Genomic DNA, 17,599 nt, shown 5'->3' on the forward strand with positions numbered 1-17,599 from the left:
AGAAACAGACCTTACAAATACCAGGTTATTCCACTTACTGATATTCTTCTAACAGCTATACGTCATTGCCTTTTTAAAAAACATCTAAAGTTATTTTTTAAACACGTTTTTTAAGTGTTAAAGAGATTAACGTAACTGTACTTCATTGGTGGGTAAAATTTACTAAGTTTTTATGCAGCATTTTAAAGAAAAACTCCTGCTAATAACTGTCAACTTGAATTTCTTTAAAGGTCCTTGCCTATACAGAAGGCCTTCATGGAAAATGGATGTTCAGCGAGATTCGGGCTGTTTTTTCAAGACGTTATCTGCTCCAGAACACAGCTTTGGAAGTGTTTATGGCAAACAGAAGTATGTCTGTTTATTTTGTTGTGTAAAAACATGCTAGTGGATATTCAACATGTTATTTATTAATCCTAGAATTTAAACTCTATATTTCCTTTGATGAGATGCTTGTGTCTGTTTTCGATAATGCTTACTCTTGCATGTATTCATTGCATTTCATATTAAAATCAATCACATAAATCGATGACACTGCTTTCTGTGCAGCAGTGAGATTTATTTATAATAACAGATCATTTCAATTCATAAATTCTTCAAATGTTTAATAGGAATTAGGAAATTTCTTCTATGATCTTACACACTTCTCTATTTTCTGTAAATACTTCCATGAAGTATCTAAAAGGGTATTTCCTTCTGTAATTATAAACTGAGTTAAAGTAAGGACCAGATCAATAAATGGATCTACTCAGTTTTCTGTATGAAAAATTCTCTGCATCAGAGTAGAGTGGTTAGTGATGTGTGTCAGTAGTCTTTTGCCCTGAGGAGCTCTGATGCAAGTTTTGATTTCAACTGGAGAAGGAATTAAACAACTTTTGGTCCAGTGTGTTTTAATGCACCAGTTAGAAGACTGAATGCCATGCCAACTACTGAACAGCTTCCCAGCCTGGTAAGAGGTTATATGGGTTAATGGTAAGCTATGGTTCTTCTGAAGTATATGTCACTCAGGTCTTCTGCAAAATGGGAGAGTTAATGTCAAAATGTTAACCAGCTAATGATACATAGGTCTGAAATAGGCCAGGAGTTTCTGTTGCAACTTGGATCCACAGGAGGAGAAAAGTGGATGTGACTTCTCTTCCTAAGTAAAAACCAAAGAGCATTTTAAAAATATATGCAAATGGAGAAACAAACTTCTGCAGATGGTTTACTAGTCCATATTTTCTCTTCTTCGTTTAGCTTCTGTTATGTTTAATTTTCCTGACCAAGCAACAGTGAAAAAAGTTGTGTACAGCTTACCACGTGTTGGAGTAGGAACCAGCTATGGTTTGCCACAAGCCAGGTAATTTAATTAAAATAGTATGTATATTTTGTGTTTATTATGTTATACTAAGAATATTTTTAAACATGCCAATACTAAAAAATTGTTCCTCTCATGAAACTCTAGATTTTCTTACGGTTAGTTTGGGAAACAATACCCTTTACTTACTCTATGGCCTGTTATTATGGAAGAGAAGTAAAAGTATAGTAAATTAGTTTTTTTTTCTTAATCATTACAAGAAATAAGTACCTTCCAGTGAAGGACCAGAAAAAAACTTATACCTTATCTTTTCTAAGTCTGGTTTTCAGTCAGGTTTTATAAATTTATAGGCAAATGTTCATCTTTGCTGTTATTGTTATACAGAACATAGAACTAAACTTGTCTAGGTTTTGTGATTGCTGAATGGAAGTTATTATATATATATATCTTCTCACTTGCCTTTTATATGAATGCATGTGTGTTTTGCTTCATTGTTCATCAGTATAGTGGATATTTTGCAATTTTCAAATTTCACAGAATCACAGAATGTTAGGAGTTGGAAGGGACCTTGAAAGATCATCCAGTCCAACCCCCCTGCCAGAGCAGGATCACCTAGACTAGGTCACACAGGAACGTGTCCAGGCGGGTTTTGAGTGTCTCCAGAGAAGGAGACTCCACAACCTCTCTGGGCAGCCTGTGCCAGTGCTCTGTCACTCTCACAGTGAAAAAGTTTTTCCTTATGTTCAGGTGGAACCTCCTATGCTCCAGCTTGCTTGCTCCCATTGCCCCTTGTTCTATCATGTGGCATCACTGAGAAGAGCCTGGCTCCTTCCTCCTGACACTCACCCTTTACAAATTTATAAACATGAATGAGGTCACCCCTCAGTCTCCTCTTCTCCAAGCTAAAGAGACCCAGCTCCCTCAGTCGCTCCTCATAAGGGAGATGCTCCACTCCCTCCATCATCTTTGTGGCTCTGCGCTGGACTCTTTCAAGCAATTCCCTGTCCTTCTTGAACTGAGGGGCCCAGAACTGAACACAATATTGCAGATGTGGTCTCACCAGGCCAGAGTAGCAGGGGAGTCAACCTCTCTCAACCTACTAACCACAACCCTTCTAATACACCCCAGGATGCATGATTCTTCCATTTCCAAAATTAAGCAGAATATATATTTTGGAAAAGACCAACTAAGATTCAGTTTTAGAGATTTTCACATACTATGGACAGCTTTTCTTATCAACATCAATACCAAATCAGCCTATGGTCAGAAATAAGGCTGAGAATTTTCAGATCCTGTACTATAAAATTGTTCATATTTCAGTGATAGGTAGAATGATCTTCGTGTGTACTTCACTGCATTGAGGGGGGGAATTTCCTGCCTCATTTTTATTTCGGTTTTGTTTAGAAATGTCTGTGCAGACCTAAAATTGTTTTTGAAGGTGCATCAGCAGAAGTGTGGTGGAAAATGTTTGGGTTCAGGATTAATTTCTGGTCAAAATGAAAGAAGAGCAAATAAATATAAAAGAGTGAGGAAACAACAGGGAATTCACAAAATATCGTGCTTTGCGTTCAGATCTCCATTTGTCTTGACTTGGCCAAAAGCCAGTGACTTAATCATCAGTGTAGTGTCTGGGATGTGTCTTTCTTTAAGTCATTTCCTACAAGCCAAAACTTCATATTGTCCTCGTTTTATCCCAATTTAGAATGTGGAAATACTCTGAAGTGTCAAAGCATTTGTAGGATCGGAGAACTGTTTCATTCCCAGCTGAACATCATTCCCGTCATGAGCTCTAGAGTCTCATGATGCCTAAGGCTTGATCTGCTGAATGTGCTGAAGTTCTTAGGCAAACTGCCAAATTTCTCAAGTTTTCACTGAGATCAAGGGGACGTTGGGGCATTTCTTTGGAAGGTGCATGTTATTAATATTTGCATTACTCTTCCAAATACTCAAATTAAAGAAATTGCTGTCTCTAAATGGAAAGTAGAAGTATTCTTTTCTGAAATAAAGATGGCCACATGTTCTAGAACAAACAAAATGCAAATTTCTCAATCAGAATTTCATATCTACAGTGACATTTTTTACTTTTGAAATTCATATCCTTTGTGCATTATTCAGTGAATAATTGTCTGAAAAAGTTTGTTGCTATATAATTATTTAGAAAAGTTTCAGCTTAAATATTATATGCAGTTATTTCCATACCTTTTGGATTAAAGTTCAATTTGAATCGAAAATAAGCTTGTTAGCCTTCAGAATAAATCTGGCATATGGTAGTGAAGTTGGTTTTTTTGGTTGTTTTATTTTCTTTGTGAAATCATGGTATGATTTATGCACAGTAAAGACCCTGTAAGAATGGTTTTTCCTTTGTTTCTGTCTACATACCTTTATTGTCTTCAGTAGGATTACAGTGGAGTAGCTGAGGGAAAAGCTGTCTCTGTAACTGCTATATAGTTAATATTTTGTTGATGTTAATGCAGTTTCCTGAGAATATGTTGGCTTTGGAATACTAAATTTTAAAATTATCCTTATTTGTATAACTAACATAAGGAGAAATTAAGCTGAGTAACCAAGGGGAGCTGCTATGCTGAGTAAAATGTTACCCTTTTTTATGACAAATTTTCTAGATTAAGCTGTACTTTAAAATATTTTAACAAAGCAGATCTTTCTGGTTGTTTTGCTTAAGTTCTTTAGGGGTTTTTTTGTAAGTAATATTTCCTATCTGATACTGCTACAATAAACATTTTGTCTAAAGTTAATTATATTATCATAGAGAACTGTGTTCATGATGGAAACATTCTGAAGGAGTAAATTACTTTTAATGCAGTACATGGACTTAAAGTACTCTTCTGTTTTCGTGGAGAAATCCTGGGATTAAAAAAGATGGAAGGAAATAGAAGGAAAAAGCAATATTTATGATCTCCTAATAACACAAAGGATTAGAAGCAAGCAAACTGGTATCTCTTCTCAAGAGTGTTACAGACCTGCTGTTCTGAGCAAGTCCCCAGTTTGCCTCTTTCCCAACGTTTCCCAACAGCCTGTCTGATGCTTTGATTCAACAAAGCATTCAAGCCTATGCTTAATGTTACAAAGAAGTAATTACGTCCTTAAAATTAGTCACATGTTGAAGAGTTCAGTCTGGTTTGATAATCAAATTAATCTCGCTTTGATAAATGCATTTTCACTGCTCCTGAAACATGTTGCATTGATTGTAGTTTCCTTGTGACCTTGCCATATGATACAGCTGGGCAGACAGTACTGTGCCTTTTATTTAACTTATTTCTACAGCTCCATATGTTTCTACATAGGTAGAGTAATGTCTGCATTTTTACAACACTATTAGCAGACCACTTTTTAGGTTTCTAACACCTCAGGTGTAATTTACTGATGCATTTTTATTGAGGATAACATCACAGCTTAGAAACCACCTGTGGGCTGCCTGACAGTTTTGTAAGCATACAGAGATCAAAGAATTAGTAAAAGATACAGTTACAGTATCATACTTCACCATTAAACATGTGCTAGCACCTTCCACTGAAATTCTGTGGACTGTTAATGCATTAGATAAAAAATGGCTCCAGGTATTAAAGCTGAGAAATAGAAATAATTAAGTTTTTTGCTGAAAGAAAACATATATTTTGGCTGGTATAGTAACTATACTCAACATCAGCTCAGTGTTGCCAATTACATCAGTAGCATCCATCAGATGGATTTGAGGATCTCAGTATATCTGGTTGCAGAAGGTGGATTTTGGGAAGGGAGAGGGGTGGGAAAACTAAGATTCGACGTCATCAAAGCATAAAAAAAAGAGCTTTGATTAAAAGTGAATATTGGTGAGTCTCTTGTCAGAAGTCAGTGACAGGTGCAACACAATACGAAACATCACACAGGTGCTACATTTTTGACAAGGTTCTTAAAGATTCTTTGTATGAGATTGGATTGTAGCTAACTAAATTAAAAGTGATTGCGAAAGGGGATGGGTTGTGCTCCACATACAGGGTATATAACATCCCTTCCTTCAACAGAATGCCACAGAGTGTTTTCTAAACACATTGAAAGCATATATAACTTAAAAAAATTTGGATCATCTCCTTGTACATCTGAGGGTCTTCTGCAGTTTCTATTTCAAGTATGTATTTCATGGTTCTCTAGAAGCAAAGGAAGCACATTCATTTGTGCAATATCCTATTGGTGATGGCATATTGAAAGAGAGAAATGGTTTGATCAAAGTTGGGTGGATTTAGCAAAACACAAAACAGTGGGTCTTCCTGTGTTAACTGAAACACACAGATGTGGAACCAATTTATTGCGCATAATTTTTTCTACTCTCTGCTGAAATAACTGTGAATCTTTTCAAACACATTAGGTATAGAGTAAATAAGGAGCTCTTTTAGTGTATTTTGATTTTCTGTAAAGTTTCCTCAAATCAGGCATTCAAATGCGAAGTCCAGCACTTGACAGTTTATAGATTTTTGAGACTCCCTGGGAGATTGTGGGTAAAGTCTAAAAGTGGCTACTAAGCTGTACTGATGCATAAATGTTGTTTTGTCATGGGAGGAACAGAAAGTCTGTGACAGAAATGCTTTGTAAAGTTAATGACCACTTTAGTACTTTTATTATCTGTGTTTATTAATTTGTGTGTAACATTAGCCATACTTAACTGGGAACAATACATCTTTGAGAGTTTCACTGTAAAGGTAGTTGCTATTCCATAAAATGCAATATAAAGTATGATTACATTCAGATAATTCTTTAGAGAAATTGTTTGAAGAAGCATGATAGAAACAATACATTTTTTTTGGTAATGTCTCCTGTGTATTAGTAATGTGTATCTACCTTTTTATAATAACTACCTGAAGGGAAGTTGTAGTGACATGTGTGTTGGTCTCTTCTCCCAAGTAACTAGCAATAGAATGAGAGGAAATGGCCTCAAGTTGTGCCAGAGGAGGTTTAGATTAGATATTAGGAAAAATTTCTTCTCTGAAAGGGTTATCAGGCATTGGAATGGGCTGCTTAGGGAAGTGGTGGAGTCACCATCCCTGGAGGTGTTCAAAAAATGTGTAGATGTGGCATTTTGGGACATGGCTTAGTGGACATGATGGTGTTGGGTTGATGGTTGGACTTGATAATCTTAGAGGTCTTTTGCAACCTTAAAGATCATATGATTCAATGGTAAACAGTAGTTATATTCTTTAAATTAATGAATAGGCTAAACATTAGAGATCTTCTTTTTTTAACAGGTATAAACATGTTCTCTATTTTGATCAATTTATAAAATTTTTGTTTCTGTAAAAAAAAAGTATCTGAGGAGATGAATATTTTTCCTTCCACAGATTTTCCTTGTCTTTTTTTCAGCATGAACTATTTGCTCTAGAAATGAGTTGTGAGCAGTGAGACTACATCTGCTTGTTGTAGATTTTTTTCTTTAATGCATTAGTCTAGACTGAATCTAGTCCCCTATATTTGACCAACCAGGGACAGTATATACTGTAGGCAATTTAGAACTTGGTGCATAGTATTTGGTTATTGCAATGTTGTTGGATTAAATATAGAAGAGCTGAAGTTTTCTGCTTTTCTGTTCCTCAGCACAGTAGTTTGATTCTTTCTCCCTTATCCAGTCATGTAAGTTTTAGAAAATGTGTGGAAATTTAGTATGATAGGATCCTGTACTCCTCTTCCAAATTTGAGTGAAATATAATTCAGAATTTCTTAAGGAGAGACAGGCAGATGGACATGTGAGCAGAAAACGGAATAAACCTTGTTTATGGCACTTTATCACTCACTCACCTTAATGAACTTATCTCACTATATCCTTTTGAAACAGGGAAATGTTATTCCTTTTTTATTTCTGCTGGACAAGCCAGGCACCAGGAGGCCTGCAGTTTCTTTTACTTCCAGTCTTTTAACCAGATTCACAATAAAATAAAACACAAAATGTATTATTCTGAATTATTTCAATGCTCTAATACTGGTAAAATAAAACTCAGATCTTAATTTTAGTCATTTCTCAAATAGGGGTAATAGTGTCTTCTTGACTTCATAAAATGAAATAAAAAATCCTCAGAGAGAATCTGAAATTAATCACACTAATAATGTTGCCCTACATCTTAACATTTAATGAGGCTCTTAAAACAAATCATTCTTTAAATGTATTTCCTAGGAGAATCTCTCTGGCCACTCCCCGACAGCTTTATAAATCCTCCAACATGACTCAGCGCTGGCAGAGACGGGAGATATCTAACTTTGAATACTTGATGTTCCTCAACACTATAGCAGGTAAGGCTTCTGACTCTTTAATCCTTCATAATATGTTTATGTTTGTCAAAGTCATAAGCACTGTGACTTGATAGAATACATTTATCCCTCTAGAATTCAGCTACAGCTTTATGATAGATTCCGAAACACACACATTAAATTTTATCAGAAAATTCACAACCTATCACTGAAACTTTAGATTCATGTGTTGTTGTGGAGGCTGTTCCTTGTTCCCCTTCTGCCATTTCCTCTGCTGACAGCTTTGTCTGAAGCTTTATTAGAGTCAACAAACCATTGCCAGAGAGTGTCTGGAAATAATAATGGGAAAATGTAATTTCGCTACTTCATCATTCTCAGCAACAGCAACTAGACAGCAGAATAACAACAGTATTCTGCCTAGTACAGATGTCACCTGGATTGTGGTATGATTAGATTACAGCATCTTTTCTCATTTAGTTCTTTGAGCTGAAATATAATATCAGATTAGGTATTTAAAAAGAGAAATAACTGCCGTAGACATCCTTTCATTATTGGCAAAAGAAGAGCTTTTCTGGCAATTGTCGTTAATTAAACATACACAATAGCATTTTTCCTCTCACCTTTCCCTTTTAGTGTTAACTCCTGTGGTAATTTTAAATGTAAAAACCAGCAGTTTTCTACACCATATACAAAGATTTCCAGGAGGCAGTCTACTATTACAATTCCTGCCTGTAGCACACATGCTGCTTACGAACCTGCCTGCAGAGAGACTTGCTCAGACATTTCACTCCAATGAGCTTTAATTTGAAACTCAAATTAAATTCCACCAGGCATCACTTTGTACTCCAGTGTTACAAGTCTCAATCTTTACTTAGTCCTAATTTTTATGCTTGAGGTTATCCTCAGGCCAGATGTAAGACGAATGTAAGTGCAGAACCCAAAGGTAGCACTTGTAGGTGCCTGTTACACTGACCAGTGTGAGGAAAGTCACTGCGTTCTTCCCCGTAGGGCAGCGGCAGAATTTGGGACCTGTCAAAATAACCTACCCGGAACCTTTAGGCTTTTGCCTTTGTACTTATACAGTAGTCATCTTCTGTGCATCCTGTCTTACAGACATTAATAAATGTGTCATCAAATTATCCCAGTGTGATACGGAAGTATTGCCCCTGAACAGCTGGAAATCTGAGGGCATGTTTACCTTGCGTGGTGGAGCACAAAGCAGAGTCCCTAAAGCTACTGGAGACCTGGGCTGGAAAGTCCATATGGTGCAGTCCAATGCCGGCTCACCAGCTCGGTTCCTTAGCACTGTAGCCACTGTTCCGCAGATCTCTGCCAAAGGAAGGAGCCCTGCTGAGCGTTTATTACCTCTGGCGTGGCGCCACAAGAATGCCGCTATCCTGCTTCTGGACACTGGCCTGCCTCCAGCCGCTCCACGTCTCTCACACATCCGCTGCCCTTCTGGTGACGAGGAAATGCAGGCAGAGCTTTGCAGACACCCGAACTTGGAGGTTTTACTGGAGAGCTGCGAAGTTAGCCTAGGTCCCCTCAGTCCCTGTCCAATACATTATTGACAGAACTGTCCTTAATTGTAATTCCCCTTTTATGTTTTCAATTCTTTTGTAAGCAGTGTGTCTAAACTCTTTAAATGAGAACAGACAAGAGCAGAGAAAATTTTTTATAAATTACTTTTCATTTTTAATGAGTTTAAAACTCCAAGGTCATTTATTTTTAGGTACATCACCAAAGCATCCAAACCTGGAAGACATCATTATGTCTGAAGTCAATTAGGAATTGTAGTGACACTTACACTGAAGTATCCATCAGTAAACAAGCTTGAGCCTAAAAGGAGTCCTTCAGAGTATCACAGAGGTCTCAAGAAAAATCTTTTTTAACCTGTTGTTTGATACTAGCACTGCTTGGCAGGCTTTATAGTGAAACACCTGGGTGTTCACATGAGGCAAGTTTCTCTTAATGTCATCTGATGTCATTCACCTGCCTTACAATAAGATGGCCTGGCATTTGTGTACCACCTGCTATGCCTCAGGTTTGGAGGATTACTGACTGGGTATTTTTGTGTCTGAGAGCTTGTATTTGGAAAAGCTTACAGCAGCTTGGTCAGTATATTAGTAGTGTCTCTCTCTGGCTCAAAGCACTTAATTTCTGGCAGATTTTTTGGTATCAGTATTTTACTGGTAAATCTCATTTGTTCATGTAATCTCGTTGGTAACTGAATAAGCTCATTTGCTCATTTTCACAGCATTACCAACCATCTTATGAAGACTTTCAGCAGTGCATGATCAAATTAAAATTCAAATTTAGGTAAAGACCATATTCCCTGAAAGAGAGGAAGGTAAATTTGATTCTCTTAAAGAAATTCAGCTTGCCTCTTTGTCTCCATCTTCTATTGACTGAATTATTTTGTAAAGTATTTCTTTTTAATGATGCTTTGAGGTCACATGGCTGTATCACTGTACAATCTCAAAAAGATTTTGGAGGGATGTCTAAAGGTAGCTGAGATCTTGGGTGCTTTACCAGTCAGCAAGAGTGCCATCACATCTGAGAGTGTTCCAGCTGGATTAGTGAAATAAAGGGTCCTATTGACATCAACTATGACTACTGCATGTTAGAATGGCCTTCAGTGCAAAGAGCTTGGAAGAAAGCATCATTACGTTGCTGTATTATGTGATTTCTATTTCTGCTTCTCAGTTTTTTAGAAGAATTTGAAGAGTCATGGTATCTATAAACGTAGATAAACAGATTTTAGTTGCTAATGACATTATAACATCTGCACTTACTGATGCACCCTCATAGAAACAAATGAGGGTTTTTTTTAATTGGAATAAAATTTACCTGTGATAGATGATGCATATCTTGGGCATATTGAGAAGAATCTCATCATAAATTTCCTGGCAAGCCAGAAGCTTACCCACAATGGAGTGCACGTAAGCTCCAAGTCCAATGGCAGTAGAGAAAGCGTCAAATCGTAAATATATGTTAGAAAGCCTAGGAGTTCTTACATTCCCAAGCTCTTTCCTGTCTCTACCATTGCATGGCACCGTACTGCCAGGGCCAGAGATCTGGGAAGCTGTGCAGTTGAAAGCTGTGAGGCAGTTTGAATGACACCACTGCTTTTACAGCTGTGCCTATATTTCTGTTGAAAGGCATTTCTTCAAAATATTTCCTTTACAACAAATAGGCCTTTCCTGATGAAGCACTAAAAAAACTAATTATCTCTACCAGAAATCCAGTACTGGAAGCAAAGTACCTCTACTTCATGTTGCTCTTGTTTTGATAACACTGAACTGATAACTATCCAGATACATCTGTGTTAAACAGAAGCAAATTCTTATACGCTCTGTAGACAGGACCTTTGGCGGTTAGAAGAAAATACAGTATTTTCTATTTTTGTACACAAAGTGCTGAATAAATTCATGACTTCCTTCACCAAATAAAGACAAGTCATGTATTTTCTTTGTTCTTTGGAAATCAAATTTCCAAATACACTGCTAATTATACTCTTTTGTAATGAGAATCCCATAAGAAATATTTCCTTAAAAGATACAAGTTCTTTGCCAGTAATTGTTCATGTAGGCAGCAATGGCCTAGGTTTAGACTATAACTGTTTGTTTAAGCAGCATGTTCTTTTCTAACAGTATCATTGTTTTTAGCCATTGACAAATATGTGAACAAAAATTTTTTAATTCGTGTTGCCATTTAGCTCCTACTGCCTTATTCAAAGTATCTGAGCCATAACTTAGTCACTTAAGAAACTTGACAGTTTGACACTTAAATGTGGATTTTCTGCTGGTGAGTGAGTGATACATAAGTCCCTTCATTGTTTTTTCTTCTCTTCAAAATAAATAGAGGTCCACTCAGTACACTTTTTGCCGATTCTTTGCAGCTTCCTTTCTTATAATGGTGCTTAACTAGTGTCTAGCCCTTTACAAAATGGTAAGAAATCACTCATGTTTTCTTGCAATCCTTTTCTGAAATCGTTGAAGAAGCAGCCTTAGAAGAGGGACGTTCAGAACTGAGGCTTCAGACAACTACTCATGTCTTTCATGTACACGCAACTGGGTCCTTTCCCCCAAGAAGTCCTTTGCCTGCTTGTTAATACTGTTATTTACACAGACTGCTTGGTCTCTGTAGAACAGAAACATTGAAATAAATATACAAATCTTACACGAATCTTCTTAAATCTCTCTTTGGTTTCCCAAGGTATCTGTCCTGACAACCATGGCCCCTGGCTATTCTATCAGTTCTTAATATTTGAAATACTGAAGTGTCCCCTTGGGAAAAAAATCTATCTTTCTATGACCCTTTTTTTTTTAAAAATCTTTATATCACCTTGTTACTACCTCTGAAACAGTGTCTGGCTTCATTCTTAGTTTAACTATTTCTGTTGTGATCTCTACTCAGGACTTAATAACTTCAGCTATCATAGTTCTCTCATTGTAGATAAATTCCTATCCAAGAATACGTGAGTCCCATCACTTTTGCTGGCCTGATGACTCATTGCAATTTCAATTCAAAATTGCTCTCTCAATTTTCAGAACTCTCCAAAGTCTTATTTCAACCTGTTTCTCTGGCCTTCTAGCCCACTATTTTCTTGCCTCACTATTCTGCTTCCAAGGTCTTCACCTCTTTCTTGCCCTCTCCTCTGACTCCAGCATATTTCATCATGTTTACAGCTCTGGATTTTTCTCCCAAAGGTAAACACTGCACTCTGCTACTTATCAATCAGTCTCAGTGTTATACTCTCCAGGCCCCTGGTTTTTGTCCTGCTTGTGTAGACATAAGCCTTCCTGGCCACCTTCCCCCTCCTCCTACCTATTCCCTTCCCAGGGATCCTTTAGCTTTGAAGGCTTGAAAGCAGCTATGATTATACTAATTGTCCTTTCCTCAGCCCATAGGAAAAGGCCATATTGCATGTGATCAACATGTATGTCAACCAAACCCTCTGAGTTATATAGGGGACAAGTTATTTTTACTATTCTCAGTTGCAGGATTATTCAAAAAAGTTCTTAAAAGTAATCCCACCACAGCAAAAGCAATCAAGAGCAGGAACAAGAAGTAGTTTTGTAGAATGGTCGCAGTTCCCATTTTAATAGTTAGGAGTCTAGTTTTCAAATCTATTTCTCAGTATTTAACTGATTTCTGCTGTTTGTTGTTTGTTGGTTTTTTTTCTCTTTTCAAATTGCAGTATATTAAATGTGTGTTTGCATTTGTATTTATTGGAGTTTTAATTCTTTTAAATCCTACCTGCCTGCAACAGCTTTTAAAAGAAGTGGAAGATAATTATACCCATAATTTTTGTAAGTAATTTCTTGTAGTGGAAAGGGATTATTTTTAAAGGGTTGTGGGGAAAAAATGACATCTCGAGTCAAGTAATAAATTCAGATGAACTTCCCCGTCTCTCTTTTTTTTTGCCTGTTTAGCATTTTCCACTTTTTTTACTCTGTGATGTACAAGCCCTCACTGGTTAATTATGTATATATTTAGCTACTGCATGTGTTGGGCTTATTATTGTCATCTAATTAGATGTAACTCGAACTACTTGCTTCTAGAAAAATCATTAAAAATTCTTTCCTAATGACCTAGAGATGACAAAATGTCTGTAAAGTGTGAAGAAGCAGACAAGCACAGGAACATCGCTCTTAAAGAGTGTTAATCCAGATGCTGCAATCATCTAATTAAACAATATTTTGCTGTCATTAACATTTTCACCAAGGAATTGCCGTTATAATTTCTTTGTCAGCTGTCTCTAGCTCACTTTACCTTCAAAACTAAAGTGCCATATAAAAACATTAAATTGGATGGTTTAATTAAAAAGTTTTTTTTTAATGAAGAAACATATCCAGCATTTCTGAGATCTCATTTACTATGCCTTAGTTTTATTGTTCAAGTAGATTAGTGTCATAGGTTTGTGATATTTAATATTCAGCCTTTAATATTAATCTCTGTAAGCCTACTTGGGGGAAAATCTGAAGATTCTGAAAAGGTATAGGGACTACCAATAGCAGTACAGGTTTATGTTTCATAGTTATTTAGCTAAAGGAAAGAACCAAATGATTCTTACTGGAAGCACCAGACAATTGATGAGACTGCTAAATATATTAATCTCTGACTTTACTTTGGAAATAATCATTGCGAAGCCAGAACTGATCAAGAAAGCATTCCTAATAAAGTTAAACCACAACTATTTGTGTATGTTTAGAATTAGAGATTTGTAATCCCATTATAGGCCTAGATCACTGTCCTCCACACAGATAATCGTAGATGTGTGGTCTTATTGTTTAGGTTTGGTCTCTTTTCACAATGGAAATTATGATTCATCTTCTTGAGTAATTTTAATTTGCTGATATTAAAAAGGAAATTGTTGAATTCAGAAAAATAAATCATTACCTTTTTACTTAAACAAATTAATAGCTAGTCTTAGTAGTTAATGTCTTTATACATAAAATGCGTTTTATAAATATTGAAGGAGGATAGAAATAAATATTTTATTTATTTTTTCACAAGGCTATGGTTATATTTATCAAATATATAATCACTAAGGCTCCACTGTTTGTAACTGATCCTATCTGAGAGACAAGCTGCTTCAAATTGTTCATCATTGTGGGGTAAAAAAATGCACACAAGAGTTTCTGCAGTGTCCTGACACAGAGCTAATTCCGCATGATTGTTCATGTGTCCATACTGTAAGTAACCTATCAAAACCACACAGCAAAGGAGAACTTGTGTACAGCACAGTTCGGGATTGCTTTTTTCTTGCTCTCTTCACATATTTATGATTTTCCCATATGGAATAGGATGAAAACATCAACCTCTTGTTAGCTGAATATTGAATCAAAATGCAATTAATATAAAAATTAACTAAAATCTCAATATGGAAAATCTCAGTTTTGAAATAAAAAGTAATTTATGATAAACCTAAATTTCCTTTCATCATTTTGCAAAAGGATATTCTTCTCTTTCCAAATATTTCTATAAAGTGTTTTAAATTTAAGTTCTTTATTACTGTGAACCCTTTTCCATAAAATATTTGATTCTGAAGAATCATCATTTTTGCTTATGCTTTGTAATAAACTGCAGTCACCTCAGTCATTCTCTTCCTGAATCTCAAATTTTTTTTAGTCTGCTGTCTACATAAGCTCAAATGTCTTTCTTCTGGGGAAGCTTCTGCACTCTCTTCTGTTAACTTAATTGAGGGTTCTGATGGTGAGAACACTTATTGTATAAAGGTTTGGTTTTATAAAGGCCATATTTTATAGAACATCAAAATTTACAATCTCAAGAAACTTTATAAATCATATGCAATTAATCCCTTGCCAAAGAGGAAACTAATACTCTGTTTTGACAGATGTGGAAAATGAGGCAGTTGTCTTACTTCAAGACATACAGAAACCCCCCCCAAAAAAACCCTAAAACAAATTATATTCTACCAGAGAGTACCTTTCCTTTTCCTCCCTCACAAAGATAAATTGTGGTGTATTTCTTAATTTAATTGTTTAATAAATTCTTATTCTGTCCAAAACTTGTTTTGCACTGATTTATCATTGATATTAAAGAAGTGTTTTTATTTCTATCCACCTTTATTTGTGTATAGCACATAGTGTTGGCATTGCTTTTTTAATAAAGTTGTATTTGTACCTAAATTATTTTTTTTATATTCTTGTGAGCATGTATTTGTTCAAAATGTAAAAATGAGGCACACAGTTGTTAATGATATGCACTTTTCCTGTTTTCAGTGAAACTATGTACTAAACAGAAACATGCCGCTTGTTCATAAACTTCTATTGAAAAAAACAAGGTGTTTGTAGAGCAGTGAAACTTTCACATTTCATTAAAGCAGGGCTGATTTTTGTGGTGAATTGCAAATGCTACTCAGAACAAGGAAGCCTGTGTTTTCCTGTGCAGGGTTGTGTACCCCAGGAATCTGTCCAGAATCTGGAAGGAAGCAGTTAGTAAGACAGGGCTGTAAATCTGCTGCAGGACTGGGAATTGTTAACCTGGGATATTTCAGTCTGCTAATTATATTATATAAATACACACACACATATAATTATGACCTGATTTTGCTTTTTAAGACTCATGTTGCATATTGTGTGGTTCTCAGTAAATCAATATGGTAGATGGTTCTGTACTGAGCAACTTTATTTGTCTTATCACTGAAACGTTAGATACAACTAAATACCAGTTGACACAGAAGTAACAATCTTTCCCAAACACACTTTTCCTGATGCGGAATTAATAATTTTTAGTTCACTTCAGTTGGAAATTGTTCTTTTGAAACTGTATCTAAAGGGCTTTTTTTGCATATTTGAGCTGCTGCGATGGCAGCAATGTTTCTCTCACTGTATTTGGAAAGAGTAAAAGTCAGCTCTGTCATTTGAGGGTGAGAAAATGTTTTTTTAATTTTCAAAGTGGTTAGAAAATAGTGGTAAAACAAACATTCCTTCTTCCACTTTTGATTCCACTATTGCAGTGGAATCTCAACAGTTCTTCAGTGAAGAGCCGTGGGGAATAATGGATTAATATGGTCTAGGATAGACCTAGATTTTCAAACCTCAAATTTAGCCCCTTGCTGTTGGACTCTTATTTAATCTTTGCCAGCTAATGATACAGTTGCTAGGAAAATAATAGCATAGTGGTTTTAAATTTCAACATTCATGCTATGAATATAGCTTCATGAAAATAAAAAAAGAGTTTATTGGCATATGGTGGGTTTTGGTTGATCTTGAAAGATACTGTGCTCTTTATGTTATGCTGATATCATATTCAAGATAAGTGCATCTAAATGGCTATTTTTGTCTGGAAAATTTATACTTTATTCTTTCAAGTGTTACATTAAAAAATTCCTAATTTTAAAAGCATTTTCTTTCTTAATAGGACGAACGTACAATGATCTGAACCAATACCCCGTATTTCCATGGGTTTTAACAAACTATGAATCTGAAGAGTTAGACCTGACCCTTCCAGGCAACTTCAGGGACCTTTCAAAGGTATGCTTCAACTCTGTTAAAGACAGTTAGACTGCCTTTTTAGGACGATATTTTGGTTTATATTTCTAGGCTGGTTAGGTATTTATCTTAAATTCAGAAAAGTCTGAAATAGATGTTTCTATTTTAGAATAATTTTACAGTGAATCTCTACACTATCCTATTTCCATTTCTCTGACTGATCCGGTTCCAAACCTGTAACTCGTCTGTAACTTCTGATTTAAGGACCATGAGTGCGACAAAACACTTGATCTCACTAATTATCTCCCTTAGTTTATGAAAGCTGACCCTTTGAAAAGAAAAAGCTTGCACTAATTTTTCACTTTGTTTTGCAGTGACTAGATAAGTAATATAATAGCAGCATTTACTTTTGGTTTAATAATTAATAATAATTAACAAGTATTTTTGTATTTAGTTTCTGGAGTATCTGGTCCCTATCATTATTTGTGATTTTTGTCCTCCAACCAGACTTAGGCAGCTAGTGCTTTATAACAATACAGTTCCTAGTATTTGTTTCTCTAATAGCACCAGCTCTGGTACTCCGATTGTGTGAACAGACTGGGGAGAAGGTGTGTTCTGGCCAAGCATAGCAGAAACATAGAGGAGCTCTACTTATGGCCAGCTGGAGAAAGACAAGAAACAGGGTTTGAAACTGAGTTGTGGGAAGTATCTTTTCTGGTTCCTATCAACTCATAGAGAGTATGTACTTTCTTACCATTGAAACTGGGTAGCCTTGCAACATCTCCAGCATGAGCTTTCGGTAGTCTGGGCATGGCAGCTTCCTTGCACCCTTGCCACAGTTGCTCAGAAGTTGCTTGTACAAGTTGAGCGAGGCTCAAAACTGCCGAAGGCTGTCAACTGCTGGCTTCAGAAATGAGGTTGGAGAGGAGAAAGTGTCCCCCAGGGCCTGTACTGCAGGCCCTACTTTCCCTTCTTCTGCTGGTCAGGAATGAGGCTTTCTGGGCCTTCAGCCTTTAAGTATGCTTTCTGTCCTCCTCTTCCTGCAAGCACACACCTTAGGCAGCAACAGAGAGATTCCACTCTGGGTATTTCACAGTTGCACACCCCTTTTGGA

At 36.2% G+C, this 17,599-nt stretch overlaps 1 protein-coding gene across 1 annotated transcript in view; it reads left to right on the forward strand.

Moving 5' to 3' along the window:
• Positions 1–266: 266 nt before the first annotated feature.
• The window catches only part of LOC104545619 (neurobeachin-like), a gene marked incomplete at its 3' end in the record, with an annotated part of 43,968 nt that continues 26,635 nt past the window's right edge, over positions 267–17,599 (forward strand). Inside the window, exons 1-4 of the mRNA XM_010190807.1 lie at positions 267–348; positions 1,234–1,336; positions 7,449–7,564; positions 16,415–16,527. Coding sequence (XP_010189109.1) covers positions 267–348; positions 1,234–1,336; positions 7,449–7,564; positions 16,415–16,527 — 414 coding nt within the window. The remainder of the gene's footprint in view (positions 349–1,233; positions 1,337–7,448; positions 7,565–16,414; positions 16,528–17,599) is intronic.

Source organism: Mesitornis unicolor, unplaced genomic scaffold, assembly GCF_000695765.1.
Source record: "Mesitornis unicolor isolate BGI_N332 unplaced genomic scaffold, ASM69576v1 scaffold5718, whole genome shotgun sequence".
Taxonomy (NCBI): Eukaryota; Metazoa; Chordata; class Aves; order Mesitornithiformes; family Mesitornithidae; genus Mesitornis; species Mesitornis unicolor.